Here is a 22,910-nt window from a genome sequence, read left to right as displayed (position 1 = left end):
GCAAATTGCAAATAAACCTATGTATGTTTTGTTTGCTAATATTTCTGAAGTTTGCTTTGTTTACAATCGATGCATAGCATGCGAGTTAAATAACCCCAATCATACAGGGGACGAAACCAAACGGTTCTCTTTTCTAAATATCCCATGATGCATTTTGGTTTGTTTTTTTTGTTTGCCCAAAAGGGAATTATTTTTATTTACTTTGAATATATCTAACTTTGAAAGGAGACAGATTCTGTTGTTGTAAATAGGAGAAAGTCCATAACTTTTGAAGATAAATGGTTTGTATGGAAAATTATTTGATACTGTAATTACAAAAAAATCAGACCAAGCAGCTTTAAATAAAGGGACATAACTCCCTGCAAAAACGCATTAGAACTTTCTGCAAATATTTCATCTTAAACAACATTTTAAGTTCAGAAGGGCCATAATGCCCAGAAAAAAATTAAGGAAGCAGAATTTCATGGTATTAAACATCGCAGTTTGTAAACCTGTTAAATGCGGTATATGTATTTATTCTGCAATGTCGCCACCTTCATGAGTCACTATAGAAAGCATTTTATTGTTTAAATATTAGCATATCAGGTGGTTCTTCAAAAACTGATGACATTTATCAATATAAAAACAACAAACTCTAGTAAGTGCTTTGTATTCTTTATAAACAAATTAATTTTTATGTAATTCAAAAAGCTCTACAGTTATTCAAACAAAAATATGGATTGAAACATTCAACTTGGTTGATGCATATACAATTTGTAACAAACATACAGCTGTGTACCAGAAATACGTATACTACAAGTAAAAGACATATATAAAATACTGCAAATCAAAACAAAATCTAGAAAGCATTTGACATGTAGTCTGTAGAATAGACTCTAAGTAACACCCTTCTTCTTTTTGTATTATATTTGTATCACATTGTTAGTTGCACTAACTGACGTCAAAACTCATAAACATAACAAATATCATGAAATCTACAAATATATATCATGTATACAGTGAGCAAATACACAGGAGATGAAGATTGAGTAGAAAAGAATGAGAGGGAAAATGATAATACATGTAATATGCATCAAATAATTTACCCTTACATTTAATACAGAAAACAACCCATTTTTATAAATGGTTTTTAAAGAATTTATTCTTTTTTTAAAAAATAAACTGACAGCTTCTTACACTTTATGAATCTGTATATCAAGCATATCCTTTTTTTTTTTAATTTAATTTCATTAGCTGTGCTTTATCTATAATTTCTCCATACAAGGATATATATTTCATTCATTTAAATCAGTGAATCAAAATTTCAATAATGCCATTTTTGATATGTAATTGCCACAAATACAGCCAGACATCTACGGTATGTAAAGTGCAAAAAATGCGGATTATTTTTTTGCACTTTACTACACATGTATTTCATATACATATAATAACCTTGGGTTTCAGCTGGCGTTGTGTAGGGTAAGTTATGCTTTTCATGTGTGCCCAATTTAAAAACTCATCAAAAAAGTAATTACACATACCATATTTGAAAATGCAAATGAAATTCAAATAAAATACCGGTACTTGTATATAATATGTACTTTGTTCTTGAAAAAGATAAGAAATGATGTTCTCAGCTGCAACAAAGTGTGTAGTATATACTAAATCATGATCAAATTTCACATTTATCATTTGATAAAATTTCATCAAAATTTAAATTCTTTCATTGCATAAATATTAAATCTTTTGGTAAAAATTGATAGACCCAAAGAGCCTGAAAAAAAATGTATTCAAAAATTTCCATCAAAATTGCTAATGAGTTCATTAGATTAATATAACAATTCGAAGTGAACCTTACATGATGAACTTGTACATGAACATTTTAAAGTAAACAGAAACTCAATGTTTATAATCTTCCATAAACTACATGTACTTACAAATATCAAACGAAAACTGACCATACAAATAACTATATAAAAATACATCAACAATGCACTGCATTGTATTGGGGGGGGGGGGGTTCGAAAATATTCAACAGACATGTATATTTTGCTCTTTTCTCACCATTTTTTCAATTATACATGCTTGTATAGCCCTAATTTATTAATTTTTTTCATTTTATACACTCTTCCCCTGAAAAAAATCATAAACAGAAACAATTTTCATACATTTACAGTATGAACATGTATGTTTTTCATATGGCAAATTTCTCTTTATAAATCTTTGCTTGAATTCTATGAAAAATCATAAATCTTCACTTAAATTCTGTGAAAAAATGATTTAACATGTGTATGCAAGATGTGTTTTAAGGACACATGGGACGTTCCTCAATTTTATATAATTTTCCTTGATATATAATTCCTTATTTATTAACATTTAATCCTGTTAATTCCCAAAAATTCAGAGTACATTATCAGGCTCTTTGCAGAGCTAGAATATTTAGAATTTTCCTTAAAATAGCATGCAAAATGGATTTGAATCCCTATAAATAAAGTCATATTATATTTTTCAATTGAACTCCTTATATCTAAATAAAAAAAGTATCATATAGCATAAAACAATAATTATGGGATTACTTAGTGGAAATCTTCACGATGTGGAGATAGGAGAAATAGACAAAAATGGAAGATAGGTCGCGTCTGACCTTAATTTCTTGTTTTTCATATGGCACATTTTTCTTTATAAATCTTTGCTTGATTCTATGGAAGATCATAAATCTTCTCTTGAATTCTGTGAAAAAATGATTTAACATGTGTATGCAAGATGTAAATCAAAATCTGTGAAATAACTCGATGAATTGGATAACGAAATGATGAGTTTATAACTGTACATCTGCTCTATGGATTTATACAATGAACTAGTTTGATAGGCACATGGTATTTCCCTGATCATTAGAAACACAGAAAATGGCCTCCTAAAATTTCTGATATTATCGTCTTTCAAATTACAGAAATGAATATGATTTGTCATAGGGATGTAGAAAACAGTGAAATCATGAAACAAAAGACAGAGATTCTTAGAAAAAATGGTGAGAAACAAGTATCAAATGGTTATAGCTAAAATTCTACAGTCCTGATAAAACCAACACAAAGCATCAAAACATTCTATATTGCAGGTGAGAACATGTATTTATAATGATAAAACAAAGAATAAAATATTAGGACAGACACTTCTACTATTGTACCATAAGAATACACTTAAATATACAACCCTTTTTTAATTGGTTTCAACATTCACTCAACATGACGATGCCAAATTCAATGGTAGTACCATTAGCACTAATTTATGCATAAATCTATCAGCAATAATTTATTCATATCATGGTTCTTTACAATTTCAGAATTCTATACAATTGTAATTTTGAGATTGCATTGCAGAGACACATGTTTTGCGTGTACAACAATATGCATCTCTGAAGTTGTATAAGTTAATTTACAACAATTTGTATCGCATTGTATTACAACAACAACAACAACAACACAATGTTATATTTCAACAGACCTGGTTAATTTACAACAGAAAACAAAACTTGAAATAACCATGAGCAAACCCAGCAGTACTACATAATGTCAATCTGGGACAGAGGAGCTGCAATGGAGGAAGTTATTTTCAAAAAGAACTATTTGGATGATGTATCTACAGTGAAACATGCTTATAACGAAGTACCAGCGATGGGCAATTTCACTTCGTGATAAATGTAATTCTATATATCCATCAAGTTAACAACATGTAATAAATTCATGGGGAATGAAAATCACTTCGCTGTGAGCATCAATTCATTACAAGCGTCTTGGCTATAACTGTGTTTTACTGTATTTAGTTCAGGCATCACAATGAGTTGAAATTTACTCTAGTTCTAAATAATAATTGCACTGATTTTAAAGACACAGCTCAGAGTAACCCAAGTTGGACATATATTGTGACTTTGAATGAACCAATGGCTGACAATGAAATATTTCGGCCTATGTTTGATTGCTGATTGACACAAACTTGTCCGACACTGGTCTTGTTTAGAATAGTACTACTGAGGATTGAGATGTTTAATGATAAGAGAGTATCTTTGAAATCCAGTTCATCCATGTTTTTGGATGATTACAAAAACATTCATGTAGATACAAGATTTTTTTATACTTTATATTTTTGTCATTAAAATTCTAAAGTAATGAAGAAAAAAAAATCAATTCTTACCCTAAAATATACATGTATGAATATGCAAATGTATTTCTAAAATTCATTAAAGTCCAGTTAAAAAAATACATATAAAACTTTGCACCAGGTTTGTGAAGATTTAACCAAAAAAAAAATCTTCATGTCATAAGTACACACATATTCATTCATTTAAATAAAAAGAAAACACTTGCATTTCAAAACTTAAAACTTTAAATCCTTATTAAAGGACAAGCAATGTTCATGGAGCACTAGGATTGTTGTTTGGATGCCTGTAAACTATCTAGGTGTGCTGATTCCTTCCCCTTCTCCTGAGTGTCCTCCTCATTTTCTGTGGCAGTGCGTCCAATCCTCACATCAATTTCATCATGCCCACTGCCAATTTCATCAGTTATGTACTGACCATCTGATGGAATGGTCCCTTTTACATCTGAAAGTTATTAAGCAGAAGAAAAAAAACCATTTTAAAAGATGATCCACTATTCATTGTTCCTCAAATATCTTAATGAATTGTAAATTTTAATATATTTTTTTTTATTAGGGATGGCAATATTTGCTAAATTGCCAATTGTTTAATGTAATTTGTTCCAACCAATTAACTGCTAACTCATATCAAAGTCCCAACTCGTATCAAAGTACACAAATTTATGTGTGACCGAAAATAAAATAAGACAATTTAAAAATAAAAGGAATAGTTTTTAAATAAATATTGGTACATGTAATCTCACTTTTTGAGATTTCAATCATGTGTAATACTAAAATGGGTCTTTCTTCTCTTTTTTTACATGTTGTTTTTACATTCAATGATAAATATAATTTCCAAGCATAAAATTTTGTTAATGTATCTCCTTTAATACACAGGGTGTAATACTCAGTTAATCATACACTGTACCCCCAGTACATTGTACAAAATTTTCAGAAATGATTTTTCTTTCAATTTGTTAGTGTAATAAGACATTAGAGGGAAACAGATCAGAGAGTTCGGAGGTGGGATGAAAGTAAAAATTAGTGTGTAATTTTGAAGTCTTGATTAACAGCAATTTGGAGAGTAATTAGAAGAAATTTCAGTGTTGTTGTAAAACATTCAACTGACTTCTTAAAATGCATGTTCATGCTCTGATTTACAGTACAGTTTTATTAAAACTTTTTTCTTATAATATAAACAAATTTTGCTTTACCATTTCCTGAGCCTGAAACCAATAACCTAGATTACAACATGATAATCTTTTTTAATTCAACTTTTACACACATTTACTTCAGATACGACTGTTTGCAATTTTGATTATTTGAGGCTATTTCAAAAAACCTTACTACATACAGATAAATGTCACCTATTATGATACATGTATACCATTTTGTCTGCGAGAGCAAAGAATTACATGTATTAACTAACCATTCAAAATCAAAACTCTGATGTTTTGTAATACCTTCTTAAAAATATAATATGTGTAATCCTAAATTCATAATGGCAGTTTGTTTGCTTTGTTTAAAGATAAACTAGGACAAACAAATTGCATGTGACAATCAAGATCTCAGAATGCGTGGTTATATTGCTGTACCTAGGTTTATTTCCTGTTGGATGGGTTCTGACACTGCCATGGATGACACAGTGCTGGGTCTATCCAGGGTGGAGGTGGTGAGAGAGGGCGACTCATCAAGCTCTGATATCGGGGAACTATTGGTTATCAAAGCAGAGTGGCTGGACGCATCTACAGAGATACATGTACATTACAATGTGACCCTCATTACAGAAAATTTGCTTCAAAACATCACTTTTTTAAAATGATTCAGTAAACATAAAATACCCACATGAATTTGTGTTATAAACAAAATGTTTTATTTCAATTTTACTTAATTCAAGTTTTCAACTTTTGCTCGTTCTCACCAGGATCATGGCTGATTGTCCTCATTAAAGGATGGAAATCATCACTTCCGTCCGTGACTTGCACAGGGGTGGAGACAGAAACATGTGAAGTCTGCGAAATCTGGGAGTCCAGGCTAGGGTGGTGGGGCTCGTACCCGCTATCAACCATGGATATTCGCATCAGTGGTTCACGAATGTTGGTAGTGCTGAAAAAAATCCATTTAAAAAAATTATTTAACACTTGCGTCATATATAATACTCATTTTGTAGTTGACAAGTTATAGTGAAAATGACTCACTCTGTTTGAACCATTTCAGGAATGTCCATTGGATCTAAATGGTTCAAGTCTCCATTAACCCTTTCTGGTTCTTCTGCCTCTCTCTCTACAAGCAAGGCAACAAAGAACCAAATCATACAGTAAGCTTATATCTTAAAATTGTTTTAAAAAAGAAAACAAAAATGAATACTGATTATCTATCTTATATCTTAAATTGAGTCAAACTTCCTCCATTTTAAACCCCAAGATATCAATTTTGTGTTTAACCCCATTTCTTTTTCAAATACAGGGCACCCTCTACAGTCAAATGCCTTATCAAAGACAACAATTCTAAAACACATGGCAAATCACAAACCTCTGCAAATCTTCTTCATAATTCTGCGTCTTCCAGATTTACATTTGTACAAAAGTATTGCAACAATTAGGACCAAAACGAGTAACACCCCAATAACTGCAAACACTCTGAAATACATATTGATAGAACAACTCAATATAGACATGTCAATCAGAATTAAATATTTAACTGACATTGAATAAATGTCCATGTACATAAACTAGTTTGATGAGTTATATCATTTCAACAACAACTGAACAGAGATAAAACATGACACATATACAATGTCAGTGGCACAGGTACAGTGTATCTGACACAGGTACAGTGTCTGACAAAGGTATAGTGTCTGTGACACAATTACAATGTCAATGACACAGGTATAGTATCTATGACACAGTCAACAACTTACATGATGAGAGTTTGCCCTTCCCCCTCCTCTGTCTCCTCCTGGTGCTTCGCCCCTGGGTTCCCTGGTTCTACCATCGGTGGTGTTGTACGTGGTGAGTGGTCAAGAATGGAACTGTATTTGGTGGATTTGGTGGTCGTATCTACATCTGAGTTAGGTTTGGTGGTCACTGGAAAAAAGTTAGGATGCCTCTTGAAAGGACATCTGTATTTTGTTGGTGGATATAGTCACTCAACCAAAACTTCATTAAAAAGAATTGCATAAGTTTACATGAATTTTAAAAGTAGATAGATATTTGGTTAATAAAACAAAATATTTTCTGCCCTCAGCAATTATGATTTCTTGAAGAGAACAGCATTATCCACAAATCTTAAGTGTTATTGTTTGGCCATACACATAAAATATTCCACCCATTCTATGCTGAAGGGGTTTTCACAACACAAAGTCATTTTTCTGTACCTTTTGCTGTGGGTGTATTGTGAATTGGAGACTGAGTTGAAGGGGGTATTGTTGGAATGATTCTCTCACACTGGTCACAGCCACTGTAAGGCTTCCTATAGCCCTCCATACACTTAACACACTCTGGAAGAAAACCAAAACATAAGCCTGTGTATGAATATAAAACAAAATACTAATTGCTTTCTTATAGTGTGCAGCATCTTTGGACAATCATTGACAATTTTCAAAAATTTCACAAGACCAGAAAACAAAATTACCAATTACAGTAAATTTCGGCAAATGAGACTTAATATATATATACAAATTATTCTGGCCAATTTGAACAAGAGAAAAGATGTCAATGTGACAGCAGCCAGGTTTTCTTCTTGTAAACAGTATCCATAATCCATTTGTCAACCCTGAATTGATAAACACTACCTATCCAGAGAAATGGGGCTCATTATAATTATGTAATATTTTGCCAAAAAATAACTAATTGAACAGCTGGTATTTTTTTCATTGATTATTAAAAATCAAAATCAAAGTAAAATGCACATCTCTGATATATGTACAATTGATCTGCAAATCAATTTCTTGAAAACTGTTATAGGAGTTATCTGTACAAAGAAGGTACCCCTTTGGCCTCTGCCCGCCTGCCGCCATAATCACCATTTTAATAACCAGATATTTCCTATGGAAGACCCGGTTAAAAAACTCAACAAATAAGGGGGCTTACCTCCCTTGTAATTCATCTCTTCATCGGTACCACAAGGTTTGAAGTTTCTTTCACATATACATGGGTTTCCATAGAAACACTTGCTGTGATTACAAGCACAGCTTCTCTGCATAGCACAGCTATGAGAGTAAGTCCCATTTTCCACTGGAATAGTATCTACAAAACAAAAATTTAAAGAATGCTCACTTTTTGAATTGATTAAGGTCCTGACAACTATGCACAAGCAGCTTGTTGCTAACTCATGACAAGTTTAATACTCAATCAAAGAAGTCAATCTCAATATTTGAGTGAAGCATTGATTCAAAATACATGTATATTTAATGCTTTTATGTCTACAATGTCTATATCCTACCAGCTACAAGAGCTTTCTTTTCTCTGAAACTTTGCATTAAGGTATATCCGATCATAAAAGCTCCAGATTCAATGAATCTGGATGCGTAACAGATTTGTATGTGCTTAATACTCAGTATACTTGGACATAATTTTCATGTTTAAATATCAGTATGTAAGAGTGGAATGTGTCCTAATATAATCAGTATGACCTTTTCCTGTTCTTGAAGATTACCCTCCTTTGTTTTTAATCCACAAAAATCAATTCCAAAAAACCCAATCAGGTATAAAATTTGGTTTTTTTTCTATTTCTAATGATTAAATATATCTTTCTACCACAGCATTTATTGATGTTCTTAGTATTTACTTTTTCATTTTAAAAATTTGCTTGTCCCCATAGACCTTAATGCAAATTTCATTAATTAATTACTGCTTAGGTAATACATGTAACATATTAGAAACTTCATCTTAGTAAATCCTATTCTGCTCTAAAATGCTTCAAATTAATATCAGAGTAATTAATATATGATGGATATTCAAGGTTAGAAAATTTGTTCTTAATATGGATCTCATACCTTAACATGCAAAAAAGTAACAGGAAAGCATTAAAAGCTGCATGATATATAAAGTATTTATCAAGATGTTTTACTTAAAAAGTACACTGACTCTGATTTATATAACTGGGTACATACCTCTTGGGTTACATTCTAAGTCTGGCTTAAAGCATTGTTTTCGGATTGGATCATCCGAGTGACTTAGGAATGGTTGAAATGTTCCAGTGGGACATAGAACACATTTCTCCTCCCCACAGGTTTTGTCACAGGGACGAATCTCAGAGCCTATGAAAACAATGTCAACTGAATAATTTATCAATTTTTCACGTCAAATCATTTAGTGTGTTTTACTTAAGACTACATCATAATTCTTAATACATTAATGTACTTGTTTGAAAGCAGTTGGTTTGAAAACAACAAATAAGTTTCACTTTCTTTTAAAGCAATTTCAGAAAGATAAAAAAAAATGTTGTGCAGATCATGATCTGTCTTATTTCTCAATATTTTACTGGGTGAAGGTGCTACAAGAAATAAAACATGTACCTGTGTTATAAGCAGTGACACACACTGTAGTGATACTATAATATATCATCAGTAAACACAAAAAAAGTTGCTTTAAGGGAAGTAAATTTAACTAATTCCTTTGATGATGTAAATGCTTGTCCCCAAAGTAACTTTTTAGATGTGCACTTTCCTTGTAATAAATCTGATCTTACTTCCTGTCCAGGTTCTTTATCTAAACATTTTACCCTCGATATTCACACTTTTACTTTTTTCAGCTGCTCTTACCTGGTTTACAGTTATAAATCTTCTGACAATAAGTATTCACTCCTCTCTTGATATAAAACTTATCTGGATAAGGACAGAACTGTGCAAAAGTCTGAAATCACAATCAGTGTTGAAATTAGTTCCAAAAGCAAGAGTTAATTGTTGAGTAGACCAATACACACTTGTTTCTAAATAAGATATTTATTTTAAAATATGTATTAAATATTAAAGGGTTAAAAAAAAGTTATTACCTTAATTCCAAGCAGAAGTAAAATTCCTATACAAAACTGTGGAATCACCATGATGATGAATGTTTGTGTGGAAGCTTCTTACATTTCAATGATAATTCCTTGGTACATCAAAATCTAGGGTCATTTTTTTTTTTATTTCTTGTTCTATAAGTAAAATCAAATTATGCACAGATGTTTTATTTCAAGTGTTAAAATGTTTTACAAAAATACTGATTACAATGTTAGAAACATTTCTTATCTTTGAAGTGCAGTCAAACGTACTACCAGTAAAAAGAATTTAAATCAGTAACAATTAATGCTTGTAAAGGCAATGCACATATGCTACATTTACCAATACAGTAAAACTTGTTTAATACGAACATGGATACTGCGAATCACGGATATAGCGAAGTCATCTTGGATCCCCAGCTTTGTAAATTTAATGAATTTCTTATACGGTTATAACGAATTACGGATATAACGAAGTAATTTCTTAGGTCCCAGTGACTTCGTTATAACCAAGTTTTGCTGTATACAAAGAGACAATATAAGGAGAAAGAGAGAGAAATAAAGGGAGCTTTATGCTTATGCATATACACACAAATTAATTAACTTACATTTAAGCAAGTGGAAGTCACTAGAGCATTATTGAAGCATGGTTTTTATCAAGTACCACTTTTGGAATGTCTTCATATTTCTTAATCTACAAGAAAATGCAGTATATGACACAAAATGGCAGTTTGTCCATTATTGTAATGTTCTTCACTTAGCTTTCATTCACAATATTAATTTAGTATCCTAGCTTACAATAAAGCCTGTCTAGTCAGAATTGATCACAACAAGAGAACAATGGTTTATATTTCCTGATTAAAGTAGTTACATTTAAAAGAAATCACCTAAAAGAGATCATTTGTTTTGACCTTGAATTTAATGAATCTCATCAGATATCGTCAAAAGGTCACACAACCATCCCATTACATATCATGCTAATATATTTTAATTTCAATAACAAAAAGTGATGTGTAACATTGTGTCAATGTGAATTATGGAGACAATTTGAGTGATCACAGAAGTTAATGATAATGAAATGTATAGCTTTATAATATAATAATACATAATTATGTGTATTGGACAGAACTTAAATTATACACTGAAAACTTACATTTGTAATTTTTTGGCATTAAATTTTGTAACTTCTTTAAACAGAATGTACCCTTGAAGATGTTGTTTATAAAGTAAATTACATTTCTAAAATATATCTGCATGAAGAAAACTGAAATTGGAACCATGTCAACAACTCCTAATTGTAGTGTTAAAAGAACTTAAAAAGATGAAAGGTTTCTTTGACCATTATCTTTTTAAAATTGAAACTTAGTTCCATGTCTATGTTTTTCATGATATATAATTAATTGAATTGTCTGGATGATAGAAACCAAAAGTAAACAGTCTGAGGAAGAAAAAAAAAAGACACACATTTATTAAACATGCATTCAAGGACACATTTCACTTCAACCTTGTTTTTAAACCATTGAGTGAAAAAATCCAAACATAGATTTTGTTTAAAAGAATGTTTAATTATGAAGTAAACATGCCACGAGAGTACTTGTCTTGGTGAGGCCTGGTGGTAAACAGAAAACATAAACATCTTCACATACATATTCTTCAACAACAAAAAAATTCATAATTTTTTTTTTTTGTACCCCCATATGGTAGGTAAAATAGGTGTATCACACAGATGCTTGGCCACCAAATGAAAGTAAAAACATCAAACAGAGCTGTGCCCAAACTAATGACAGGCATTTTATTTCACGAAAAATAAACACAAAAGTGATGGAAACAGGAACTTGTGATAGACTGTAATTATTTAGCAATGCAAAATGTATATTATTAATCAGATGCATATCTGAAAGATATAGATTTTTTGATTTATGAAAATACACTTCGTAACCATGTACAACTGTAAAACAGAAAAACGATTTTCATGCTTTTAAGATGAGGGTGAAACTGAAGATGACAAGCTAACTTATTACTCGTGCTAAGTTAATATTTGAAAACACGCAATATATTGACTCTATAAATATTATACTTTAGACAACCAGACATATTTTTCAGGTTCCAGTAATCAATTGTTTTTTTGTTTTTTTGTAAGCAGCATGGTTTGAACTAACATTTACGAAATGTAAAACTAAACATACAACCTTAATATCATATATTATGATCTATTTTATCTTAGAGTAAAAATCTTGGCAATATCAAAACAATTTACGATATAATCTTACTGTAATTTCTGAGAGACCATCGAAAAAATATCGCCATTAAACCGGAAGTGTTAAAATAAAACCCAGAAGTTTATTCCGGAATATTTGTATTATTTTAAAATAATTGTGTTTTTTAAATGTTATTTAAAAAGTTGATATGTCTATGTATATCAGAATTCATATATTATTTTTCTCTGATTCAAGTCAAGATACATTATACATTTTATAGAAAACAGGTACATGCACAATCCAGTGCAGCTGAACACAGTGCAACATCTCTCATCAGTCATCAGCCTGCTCTGCACGCGTAACGTTATAGTGTATACAACATTACTTTAGCCATTAGAATCAGTGTCATGCTGTCAACCAACTTCATCTGATGGATGCTCGATTACAGAGATCAAGGATGTAAATATATTACATATATAGCCTATTTTTGTGTGGTTTATAAGCGCGTGTGTATTTCTTTTGGATTGGGGGGGGGGGGGGGGGGGGTCGAGCACTATCTCCAATTGACTTGTTACCTGTGTGGAATGAATCGGCTTGAAGAGTATGATCTATGCACACAATTTCTCAAACTTAATAGTGTTATGATCATTTTTCAATGATAATTCAATTTGAAAGTACACACGTAAATATCACGTCCCTTTTCCATGCATAAGGTTTCTTATTCTGTTGAAGTCAATTTAAGGCTGCTGTTGTAACCTTTTAAAAATATGAAATTCAATTAAAAACTTGCATTACATGTAATGCCTCCATCTATTAATTGTGCTGCAAATCCCTGAATCATGGTGTTGAAAACTGATCAAATTAAGGACTAATTGGCCAATATGATGACAGTATCTAGTGACAGCTGATTCCAATGTATATATATATATATATATACTGTGATGACAGTATCTAGTGACAGCTGATTCCAATGTATATATTCTGTGATGACATTATCTAGTGACAGCTGATTCCAATGTATATATATATATATATATATACTGTGATGACAGTATCTAGTGACAGCTGAATCCAATGTATATATACTGTGATGACATTATCTAGTGACAGCTAATTCCAATGTATATATACTGTGATGACAGTATCTAGTGACAGCTGATTCCAATGTTTATATATACTGTGATGACAGTATCTAGTGACAGCTAATTCCAATGTATATATACTGTGATGACAGTATCTAGTGACAGCTGATTCCAATGTATATATTCTGTGATGACATTATCTAGTGACAGCTAATTCCAATGTATATATACTGTGATGACAGTGATCTAGTGACAGCTGATTCCAATGTATATATATATATATACTGTGATGACATTATCTAATGACAGCTGAATCCAATGTATATATACTGTGATGACATTATCTAGTGACAGCTGATTCCAATGTATATATACTGTGATGACAGTATCTAGTGACAGCTGATTCCAATGTTTATATATACTGTGATGACAGTATCTAGTGACAGCTGAATCCAATGTATATATACTGTGATGATATTATCTAGTGACAGCTGATTCCAATGTATATATACTGTGATGACATTATCTAGTGACAGCTGATTCCAATGTATATATACTAATGTGGGTCAGAAAAAAACCAAATTCCTTTTTCGACAGTAATATATGGAAGAATGGTATCCTGTACTGGCGTTGGTGTCCCCTCATGGCTGCTCCTGTTTGGTTGAATTGGGAAGGCTAATGAGTGGACCGTCGATCCGGTACGTTATTGTGGCCTTTGCTCTGATTCTTTGCTAGTTCCCCAACTCTAGCCTATGCCTGCTCTCCTCTGGAGTAATTCTACTTAGTCAATATTATTCTTTGTGTGTAGGTCCCAGACAGTGGATCATAAGATGAATATTCTACCTGGGATCTGACCATCGTCCCTGTTTTGTCCCTGTTTCTCAATAAGAAGGCAGTGGTGTTCTTTGCCCTCTCACACATGCCGGGGGTTACGCAGTACCAGTACTTATAAGCTAACACTTCTTTAATGTTAATTTTGCTTCAATTTTTGTATATGCTCACAGAAAAGAAGGTACCAACTCCTTCATAATTCAATTTTAAGGAAAATGTTAGAGAAAAAAAATGAAAATTTGGTATGTTTTTAAAACTAGTATATTTCAAACCTTTAAAGTGCACTATGTACCTCATATTTATGCAATAATTTAACTGTTACATGTAAGTCCATATGATGTAGCAAACAGCTTCCTTGAATTTTTTTCATAAAAAGTGTTGAAAATGCTCATAATAATGAATCATCAATCAGAATGTTGTTTGTATATCTATAAAGGAAAAAAAAAATACCGGTTTGATTTTGACTTCTGGCACATTTCCAGACTTACTCATGTATGAATTTGGTCTATTGAATTTATCCAGTTATAACTTTTATATTTATTTATTCATAGACTTTCAACCTATGTACTATTTTATATCCTTCAGCCAGTACTAACAGATCTATGCAACAGCAAGTACTTAAGAAACGGCACTCAACATTTTGTCTTCTATTAGTATTTACTTCTACAGGAATGAATATATACTCAGGTGAGCATTAAGGAGCTTTTGCCTCAAATTACTTTATATAAATAATTTTCTGCATGATTTTTTTAGTGACAGTTTTCATGCACTTAAAAGTCATACACCTAATTTGAAGTAGCCTCTTGTTATTAACTAATATGTTTAAGTATTTATTAAGGATATGAAATTGTCAATTTGATTGATGATAAGTAAATATTACTTCACAATGATCTACATTAGATATCATGTGATATTCCTCTGAATGTGTATTACCAGTACATTTAATTATGCATGTATTTCCAGATTGTTATAAAGTAGTGTAGATTTGTAAACACTTTGTGATCATTTAATTAAGACTGCAACTGCTTAAAATTCCCAATAGTTTATATATAGGATGTAATCAACTTCACAATTGGTAGGAGTATTAGTAGATATATACTTTTAGTTAGTGTTTGTCATCTCCTGACAAACATAAAGTATGTTCATTGCTGCAAATTAAGGCTCAAATCTTAAAGTATCTCTCATTCTAAGAGTTACCTCCCATAGAATAGCAGGTTTGACGTTGACCCTGTTGTTAAGGAGAGCCAGGTCGTATCAGTTTACTTTAGAGTTGTCCTTGGCTTTATAGATGTAGTTATGTTTTGGATCAAACAACCTTAATCAGAACCATAATTTGAATAGGTTTCTTATTGTTTGCATGGAGTTATTAAAAAAATTACCTTAAATCATGCAAGATCATAAATTAATGTGTTTTTTTTAATGTAAGATGAACTGCTTTTGCCTGCTCCACTTTCTTATCTGTTATGTAGGTTTTGTCCTGAACTGTGCAAAAAAGGGTTTAAGCTGAATTAATTTATGTAAAAACATACAGAGAAGCCCATTAAAGCACCCCCCCCCCCCTTTTTAAAGGAAGGAGTTACAACAATTTTTTCCTGTTAAATTCAAATCAGTGTTAGAGAACTGACATTTCAATTTCTTGTCTTAGATTTCCAGCAATATTCAGAAAATTAGGAAAACCCTTGTACCATTATTATTGTGATAAGATGTACTGCATACTTTTATCAGCTACATTGGTAGTTTGTGGAGTTGATTTTTTTTCAATTATCAGAACTAATGAAAGGTTTTCTCTTATTGCTTGTCAAATTTTGTATCATACCGGTCCTTTTGGTGAAATTTATGAATTTGTTTTTTCACTAATGGTTATATTAAAAAAAAAAAAAGATTACAATGTCTCTGAAGCACATCTTAAGCTAAAAAAGTTTTTGATCCATGCCTGGTTACAGTAAGTAAATTAGGATCTTATCAATTTTTGCCAGAGGATAAATGCAGTGATATCTGTTCAGTGTCAATTTACAGTCATTTAGCTGACTTAAGGGGTGAACATGGTTGTTGCCAGGCTAAGAACAAAATTTTACCTCCAGATATTTCTGAAAAGGTGAATACCTTGTTACCTGTTGTTACCGGTAGCATACTATCTCCTCTCAGTGTGAACCGCTGTGGTTACAAGACAAAGCTGTATGTCTACAGGTATGATTTATTACATGTCTGTGTAATCCTAATTAACTTCAGGTTCAGCTGATGATCATAGGATAGATTTTGGATATTATGTTCATATTTTGGTGTGGACAGATTTGGTCTGTGTGGTAGCAATCTGTCACATTCTCCCCTCTTTTTTATTGAGGGGGTGGGATGGTGTAAAGAACTATAGTTATTGAACTAGCAGATTTTGAATAATAATCAGATGTACCCCTTATACACTTTGTTTTCACACAGTGTTTATCATATTTATTTTTTTATCACAAAAATCATACTTTGATATGGATAAAGATTTTTTTCCTCATGGTGATCTTTGTGTCTGATGTACACTGCTGGTTTTAGCAATTTAATCTGTTGTTTTAAAAGTAGTCTTTGCAATGGCTTTTTACATTAATTAATATACATGTATCAGTTTCCACACTTAGGAGCATATTCTCCTCCATTGAGGACTGCTGACTATAAGGGTAAGGAGTGGATGGTTGCAGAGAAGGGGAAGGGTTGGGAAAGAAGGAAAAGTGACCGAGCAAGAACTTGCAATTATGTTTTATTATTAAATAATTTTCATAAAATAAGCAACAGCTTTTCTAAAGTCTAAGAGAAGAGAACACACATGTCTGCATTTAATGCAGTTTTCTGGTAAATGGATACTAGGATCTAATTGAGGATAAATTTCTGGGTTCTAATCTATCAATTCACAACTGTTTACCCCATATGTAGAATCCCTGAAACGGAATTGTGTGAATTTTTTTTAACAATACGAATAAACATGCAAAGGTGGAATGTAATTCACTTTTTATGTAGCTATCTGACAGCTATGTTGGAGTCTCACATGTCTGTTTGTGATGGTGGATGTTTATAGGTCTATAAAGATTTACAGTTTCCAGCCGAGATCTTATATTTAACTTGGGTGGGGCATTGCTTATATTAAGTGGAAACATTTCCAACATCTAGGATTAAAGCTGTCAGCAAGTTTCAGATGGATTATCTTAATTTCTGTACTGTGGTCAGCAAGATGAGGGTAAGAATCAAGGGTGAATCTACATCTTGGTAAAATGTGTCAATGGGAACAACTCTTTGTATGATTTAAATTTTATTCATATGTTGGAACATTTTTGCTTGAATCAAAGAACTATTTGCATGTATGTCAAAGTCTGTCAAGGGGAACAACTCATGTGGGCATTATTGTTATATGTATTTAAAGTACTGCTTTGAATCAATGAACAAGAAAAGATTTTCTTTAAAGTAAACATAGATTTTGGCAATTTATAGCAGTGGAACTTCCTGGTATAATACTGATAGAAGTGTTTTGTATTGATGTTATAGACTGCATTTCTATTTTTATTCTTAAGGAATTTCCTTGTTTGATCAACTACATATGGTAATATTGTACTTAGAAAACTGTACATTATACTTTTATTATGATGTAATTTCCCCATAGTACATGTTTATGTATTATATATGTTAAAACCAAATTTATAACCTTGTAGAAAGTGGAAGTACATTTATCAGAAAGTGAAGAGTTTTTATTTCATCAATATATTTTTGGCAGAGATGGATTAATATTCCAAATAGATCAGATAAATTCATAATAATGGCATATAGGTGCATTAAATCTTTTGAGTCCTAGTATGAAGAAAAGGTCATGGTCATGCTTAAGAAATATAAAGCCATTATCAGTTGTTTGTTTATTATGTAATGCATTTGAGTGTGCTGAAACTTTGAAATGGACTTCACAAGATTATATCTTTATAAACTTGATAATACACAAAGTAATGAAACAACATCTTGTGACAATTTCCTTCATCTTAAGGTAATTAATAGACGTCAACTTATATATCCCAGACAAACAAACAAAATCTCTGATTTATGATGTTTCATCACCATGTATATAATGGACCACTGCTTACTCATCACAAGAAGATGTCTGTCATCGGGGGGATGGGTTAAATGTGTGCCATGAATTTGAGGTTGTTAACTTTGCGACCAACATATTGTCATTTGTTGAATTATTATCGTGGAGATAAGGAATAGGAGACTGTCGATGTCAGTTATGGTCTGCCTTGATGTTGTGGATGTTAATATCAATAAGTGATTAAGCATCTCTAGATGATTATCACCATTTTCTTTAAACTACATTGTTTAAATTTATTACCAAAATGGCTTAATTTCTTTTTGGTTCTAACTTCCAGGGTAAAACACTTGTGCATCTACATCCTCTCAAAATATATTATCTTACATCATTATTAAATGACACAAAGCCTGTAGAAGTTTTACAGGCATCATAGTGGAGGAGGTAATCTTATCAACACCTATCAATGCAGGTCAGTCATTTCATAGATTTCCATTGCTTTTTCTGGTGTTTTGGAGGTTTATCAACAAGACTGGATCTAAACTTGGCATTAGGTAAAGATTCATCTAGCTTTTTATGGATATTTACATGCTCCAGGGATGTATAGCTCTGAGTGTCTTTGCCATAAACTTCCACTGCATCAATCTGCAGAATATATTGACCGGAGGACAGAGAAGGAGGATCCCTAATACATGTATGATACACTGTTTTACCACAAGTTAACCGGGGAGTCTTTGATGCAGGATTTGTTGCGTAGACAGCCAGGAACCGTTCCCAGGAAGTGGGGCTGTGTTTATTATGTACGGAGGCCTCTTATCAGGGGATACCTGGACAATTTGTTAATGGACAGGCAACATTCTTTTCATCCCATCAGACATAGATACAGTGGAATTCTTATCTTGAGAGAGTTACCAATTCTAACATTAATTCATTTTACGACTTTTTTCATTGTTAAAAGAGTTTAAGGTTTTTCTCTTTGATTCTCTTTTTTCTTCCATTCATTCTCTGAATCAATAAACCAGGGCTGCGATCTTGCTGACTCAATGTGCAGGGAGTTTGTATGGACTGAAAAGTCACAGTCAGTTCGTGAAATAGCTACGAACATAATTCAATTGCTTCCTTTTAACTTTCATTGATCGGAGGTTTTTTCACCGTATAGGTATGTAGACATATATTCTATGGATGTATTGAAGGGATACACCTGCTTCAGGGGACTCTCCAGGTAAAGTTAGAAATGTTACCAATTCATGGCCCATAAATCATATTGGAATCCCTGACACAGCATTTAGACACATGGAGGAATGGGGTGTAATGTAAATATTTACTTCTTCATGATAAGACCCTATTTGATATTGAACGAACAGATCTGTTTTCATTTGTTAGCATGGAATGAGTTATGCTATCTTGTTATTGTTCATTTCGTATAATTTATTTCATGGTGTCTGATTACATTTTGTGCACTTACACAGAATATGTTTATACTTATTTTTTGCAGACCAATTTCAGGTTTTCCTCTCTTATTTGAAAAAATGACAGGTATTTTTCATTTTGAATTGAGCCTCTGTGAATTTGATAGCTGTCAGATAGCATTAAGCTTTAGTTATCTTTCTGAATTTTAAGTAGTACACTATGAATTAAAAACTTTCAGCAAATGAAGAAAAACAACATGCATAATTTTGGATATTATTTATATAACCAAATAACAACAACCATTCTGTCATGGAATATTTACAGTTCAAGCCTCAACAAAAAGAGCCTAGCTCAGCTCCTAAGATGAAATGACCTTGACCTTATTTTGAAATATACAGTTTCAGCCTTGACCTTTCACAAATTGTTGATGCATAAAAAACATCTAATAAATATCGGTAAAAGGAGGCTAACCAACATACAGTAGTAATTTAATTCTTTAATTCAGAAGAAAATATAATACATGTATAGTGGTATGGCACTATACTATCAATGGATGATGTCTCAAGATATACTGGTACAATGCTCTCATTATTTAGAGTGTTTATGAAAAGAATATGATATGTTTGGTTATAACATCATATATAAGAGACAGTTGTAAGCACTTTCATGCTTTTTTTCCTCTTCCTTTCTTGTATGACTGACTCACTTTAATTAAACTCTCTACATTGTAATTAGCAGAAATGAGTAGTGTAGTTTCATCTACTGTTTTATGACTCATGAATACAAAAAATCCACCAGATTCTAAGCATTTGATTGTTATCTGTCTATATGTGTAAACTTTGTTGAGTGCATACTCAGGTGCAACCTGTGAGGCAATTTATGCAGCATTTGTTTGATCAGTATCAGAGTTTGATAATGTATGCTGTTTTTAACCCAATCAGAGCACACTTTTCTTCTTATTGGTAAAATTGATATGCAATTTAAAAATTGCTCCAATGACGAGGACTGGATATACCTAATCATTATATTGCTACTTTTTGGCCTTAATCATATAACAAAGCCATTATTTCCTGTAATAAGAAACATCTTGTAGGTATATTGAAAAAATCAATTTTGGTTTGATGCTGAAGATATCAATGGTGTATTAGAAGTGAGAAATTATTGATATAAGCACAGCGAAGATAGAAAATGAAATACAGCACAGATGTCATTAGTGGATGTATATATTACAAACACCCACTATAATCTCACATAATACGTCCATACTGGTAGCTGTTACAAGGGGATTAATTACCAATATACTCACAGTTCATTTACATACATACACCCAAACCAACTTAATGGTTCATTGTATTTTCTGAAAATAAGTTTATTTCATAATTTCAATATAGATAAGTAAAATTTGAATCTAAAATTTTAAACAATTTACCATCATAAAAGTCATCTTTTTATATGAAATTTTTTTAATTTCAAGACTTTTATAGTTTCAAAAATCCAGTTTATTTTTTTAGTTGAAACGGACATAATAGGATATTGATTTAGATGAACAGTGTTCTGATTTGGTCCCACCCCTTGTTAACCATTACACGACAAGAGGCCAGTCAGACTGTGAGAGGCACTTCTGTACACAGGAGGCTATAGGTATTTGTTGGAGGCAGGCATGTGATTCATTTCCGCCTTGCCAGCAGATCCGCAATATTATAGTCACTAAGGAATTTTGTGGTTTTAAATTTTAATGTTTTTCATTAAAGAGTGAAATTTTGACCAGGTATGGTGTTTTAGAGGATTTGTCTCTTATATGTTTAAGGTAGATATACACAACTTTTTTCATTCATATGCAATGTTTTGATTAGAAAAAAAATACTTCTTCTTTTTTTAAAGAATAGTCCAAATAATTGTCATAAACATATGATATATATGAACACAAAGTTAAAGGGTGTTTACTAAGGAAAACAAGAAATATTTTTTTAATATCGATGATTGTTTTATTTCTTGCATATAGCTATTTTAGTTTAAGACAATTAAATTTCAGGATATGTATACTTGATAAAGAAGTAGTCATGCATAATTTAAGAGTTCCTGATTTTTTTTTTTGGTAGATTCTCATATTCTAATTGTACATTAACATTATGTTTTCTCCAGTATTGTTTTTCTCAGATTAAGATACCGGTATTTACATTTATAGAATTAATGTGGGAGAAATGTCATACAACTTAAAAGACTTAATTGCTATTATGCTAGCAAGATTTAGATTGAAGTTTCCAACAGATTAAAAAATATACAGGCTATTCATAAACCTATTCAATAGAGCATTTTTGATGCATGCAGAGTAATTTGTGCAGTGATTTTAAATTTAGCTTGATATCTCCACAGCCCTCATTTCCTTTCTCAAACTCATCTCTGAGGAATTTCAAGTACGTGATCTTAAGGTTTGTATACACATAGAAATGTAAATAGAACAGAGAGACAAAGTAACCAGCTGTCACTCCCATTACAAGTCCTATACTGTAACGTTCACGATTCACGTTTATAGTTTAATCTTAATTCATTCAGGATTTCACTTTTGATTTAAAAGAAAAATTTCATATTCGCAAGGTAATGTCATTTTGTTTGAGAGGGGGAAATGGGATTGTGGACTTTTTACGATTTTGGGTTTTTGCGACACTTCTGGTTAACCCCATGTTCTACAGGTGCAGTCATGAGTTTTATTGCTAGATGATCCTTCGACTATGTGGACTTATTTGCGGACTTGTTTTGTGGTGGTACTGTACATGTTTTACACAGTCGATAGTCCCATAATGACAATGACCTTACACCACTAATGATGAATTAGTCCACAAATGAGCAATAAAATGCAATGTGTGGTGATTTATGATATTGAGGTATTCTGAATCACAGGGCTAAATTATTGGACAAGAATATCCAGGTTATTAATTACTAACAGGATATTAAGTTGATTGGACTTGTTTCCTCTAACTTTTCATACATCTTTTTCTTAAGGGAAGTTTCCTGTTGGAAAGACATGTCATAAGCATATTTCTTATATTATTCTAGATGATGGATTAACAGAGATTATCAGAGGATTAATATCTATACTTGAGGTTGAAGCCTAATATAGAGTCACCATGGAGAATGAGCTACACAGACGAGACCATACAGGGGTACAGGACTTTGTTCTTTTGGAGGACTTCACAAATTCTGAGGCTTTCGTGGAAAACTTGCGAAAAAGATTCACAGCAAACCTCATATATG

General features: G+C 31.8%; 2 protein-coding genes across 15 annotated transcripts in view; one reads left to right on the top strand and one right to left on the bottom strand.

Moving 5' to 3' along the window:
* Window positions 1-638: 638 nt before the first annotated feature.
* LOC105333249 (hypothetical protein) lies at window positions 639-12,422 on the bottom strand. 2 transcript variants are annotated; one of them, XM_011436134.4, is made up of 14 exons: window positions 12,363-12,422; window positions 10,701-10,786; window positions 10,105-10,248; window positions 9,875-9,965; window positions 9,224-9,370; window positions 8,202-8,357; window positions 7,487-7,609; window positions 7,031-7,196; window positions 6,643-6,749; window positions 6,309-6,393; window positions 6,032-6,216; window positions 5,706-5,855; window positions 5,325-5,336; window positions 639-4,576 (listed from the first exon to the last, which is right to left on the bottom strand). In XM_011436134.4, exons 3-14 carry the CDS (start codon window positions 10,153-10,155, stop codon window positions 4,398-4,400), a joined length of 1,452 nt encoding a protein of 483 aa, XP_011434436.3. In that variant the 5' UTR covers window positions 10,156-10,248; window positions 10,701-10,786; window positions 12,363-12,422; the 3' UTR covers window positions 639-4,397. The 2 variants fall into 2 exon arrangements, with proteins under 2 accessions (XP_011434436.3, XP_011434437.3); XM_011436135.4 differs by lacking the exon at window positions 5,325-5,336.
* A 1,548-nt stretch (window positions 12,423-13,970) lies between these two features.
* The window catches only part of LOC105333247 (unconventional myosin-Ic), a 33,581-nt gene continuing 24,641 nt past the window's right edge, over window positions 13,971-22,910 (top strand). The window contains exons 1-3 of one of the 13 annotated variants that reach the window (XM_034443000.2): window positions 13,971-14,070; window positions 14,789-14,890; window positions 22,713-22,909. In XM_034443000.2, coding sequence (XP_034298891.2) covers window positions 22,784-22,909 — 126 coding nt within the window. In that variant the 5' untranslated portion in view covers window positions 13,971-14,070; window positions 14,789-14,890; window positions 22,713-22,783. Of the gene's footprint in view, window positions 14,071-14,788; window positions 14,891-16,237; window positions 16,391-17,278; window positions 17,418-17,642; window positions 17,778-18,695; window positions 18,721-19,185; window positions 19,471-21,194; window positions 21,466-22,063; window positions 22,088-22,113; window positions 22,254-22,559; window positions 22,585-22,712; window position 22,910 lie in introns of those variants that run through there. The other 12 variants (XM_011436125.4, XM_011436127.4, XM_011436124.4 and 9 more) reach the window with 12 other exon arrangements.

This window comes from Magallana gigas, chromosome 3 (genome assembly GCF_963853765.1).
Source record: "Magallana gigas chromosome 3, xbMagGiga1.1, whole genome shotgun sequence".
Classification (NCBI taxonomy): Eukaryota; Metazoa; Mollusca; class Bivalvia; order Ostreida; family Ostreidae; genus Magallana; species Magallana gigas.
This window is presented reverse-complemented; position numbering and strand designations above follow the sequence as displayed.

Coding starts and splice junctions, on each gene's coding strand:
- LOC105333249 (XM_011436134.4), bottom strand. CDS start 10,155: ATGGTGATTCCACAGTTTTGTATAGGAATTTTACTTCTGCTTGGAATT. Junction 7,610..8,201: donor AGAGATGAATTACAAGGGAG/GTAAGCCCCCTT, acceptor GTTTTCTTCCAG/AGTGTGTTAAGTGTATGGAG. Junction 6,217..6,308: donor CCTGAAATGGTTCAAACAGA/GTGAGTCATTTT, acceptor GATTTTTTTCAG/CACTACCAACATTCGTGAAC.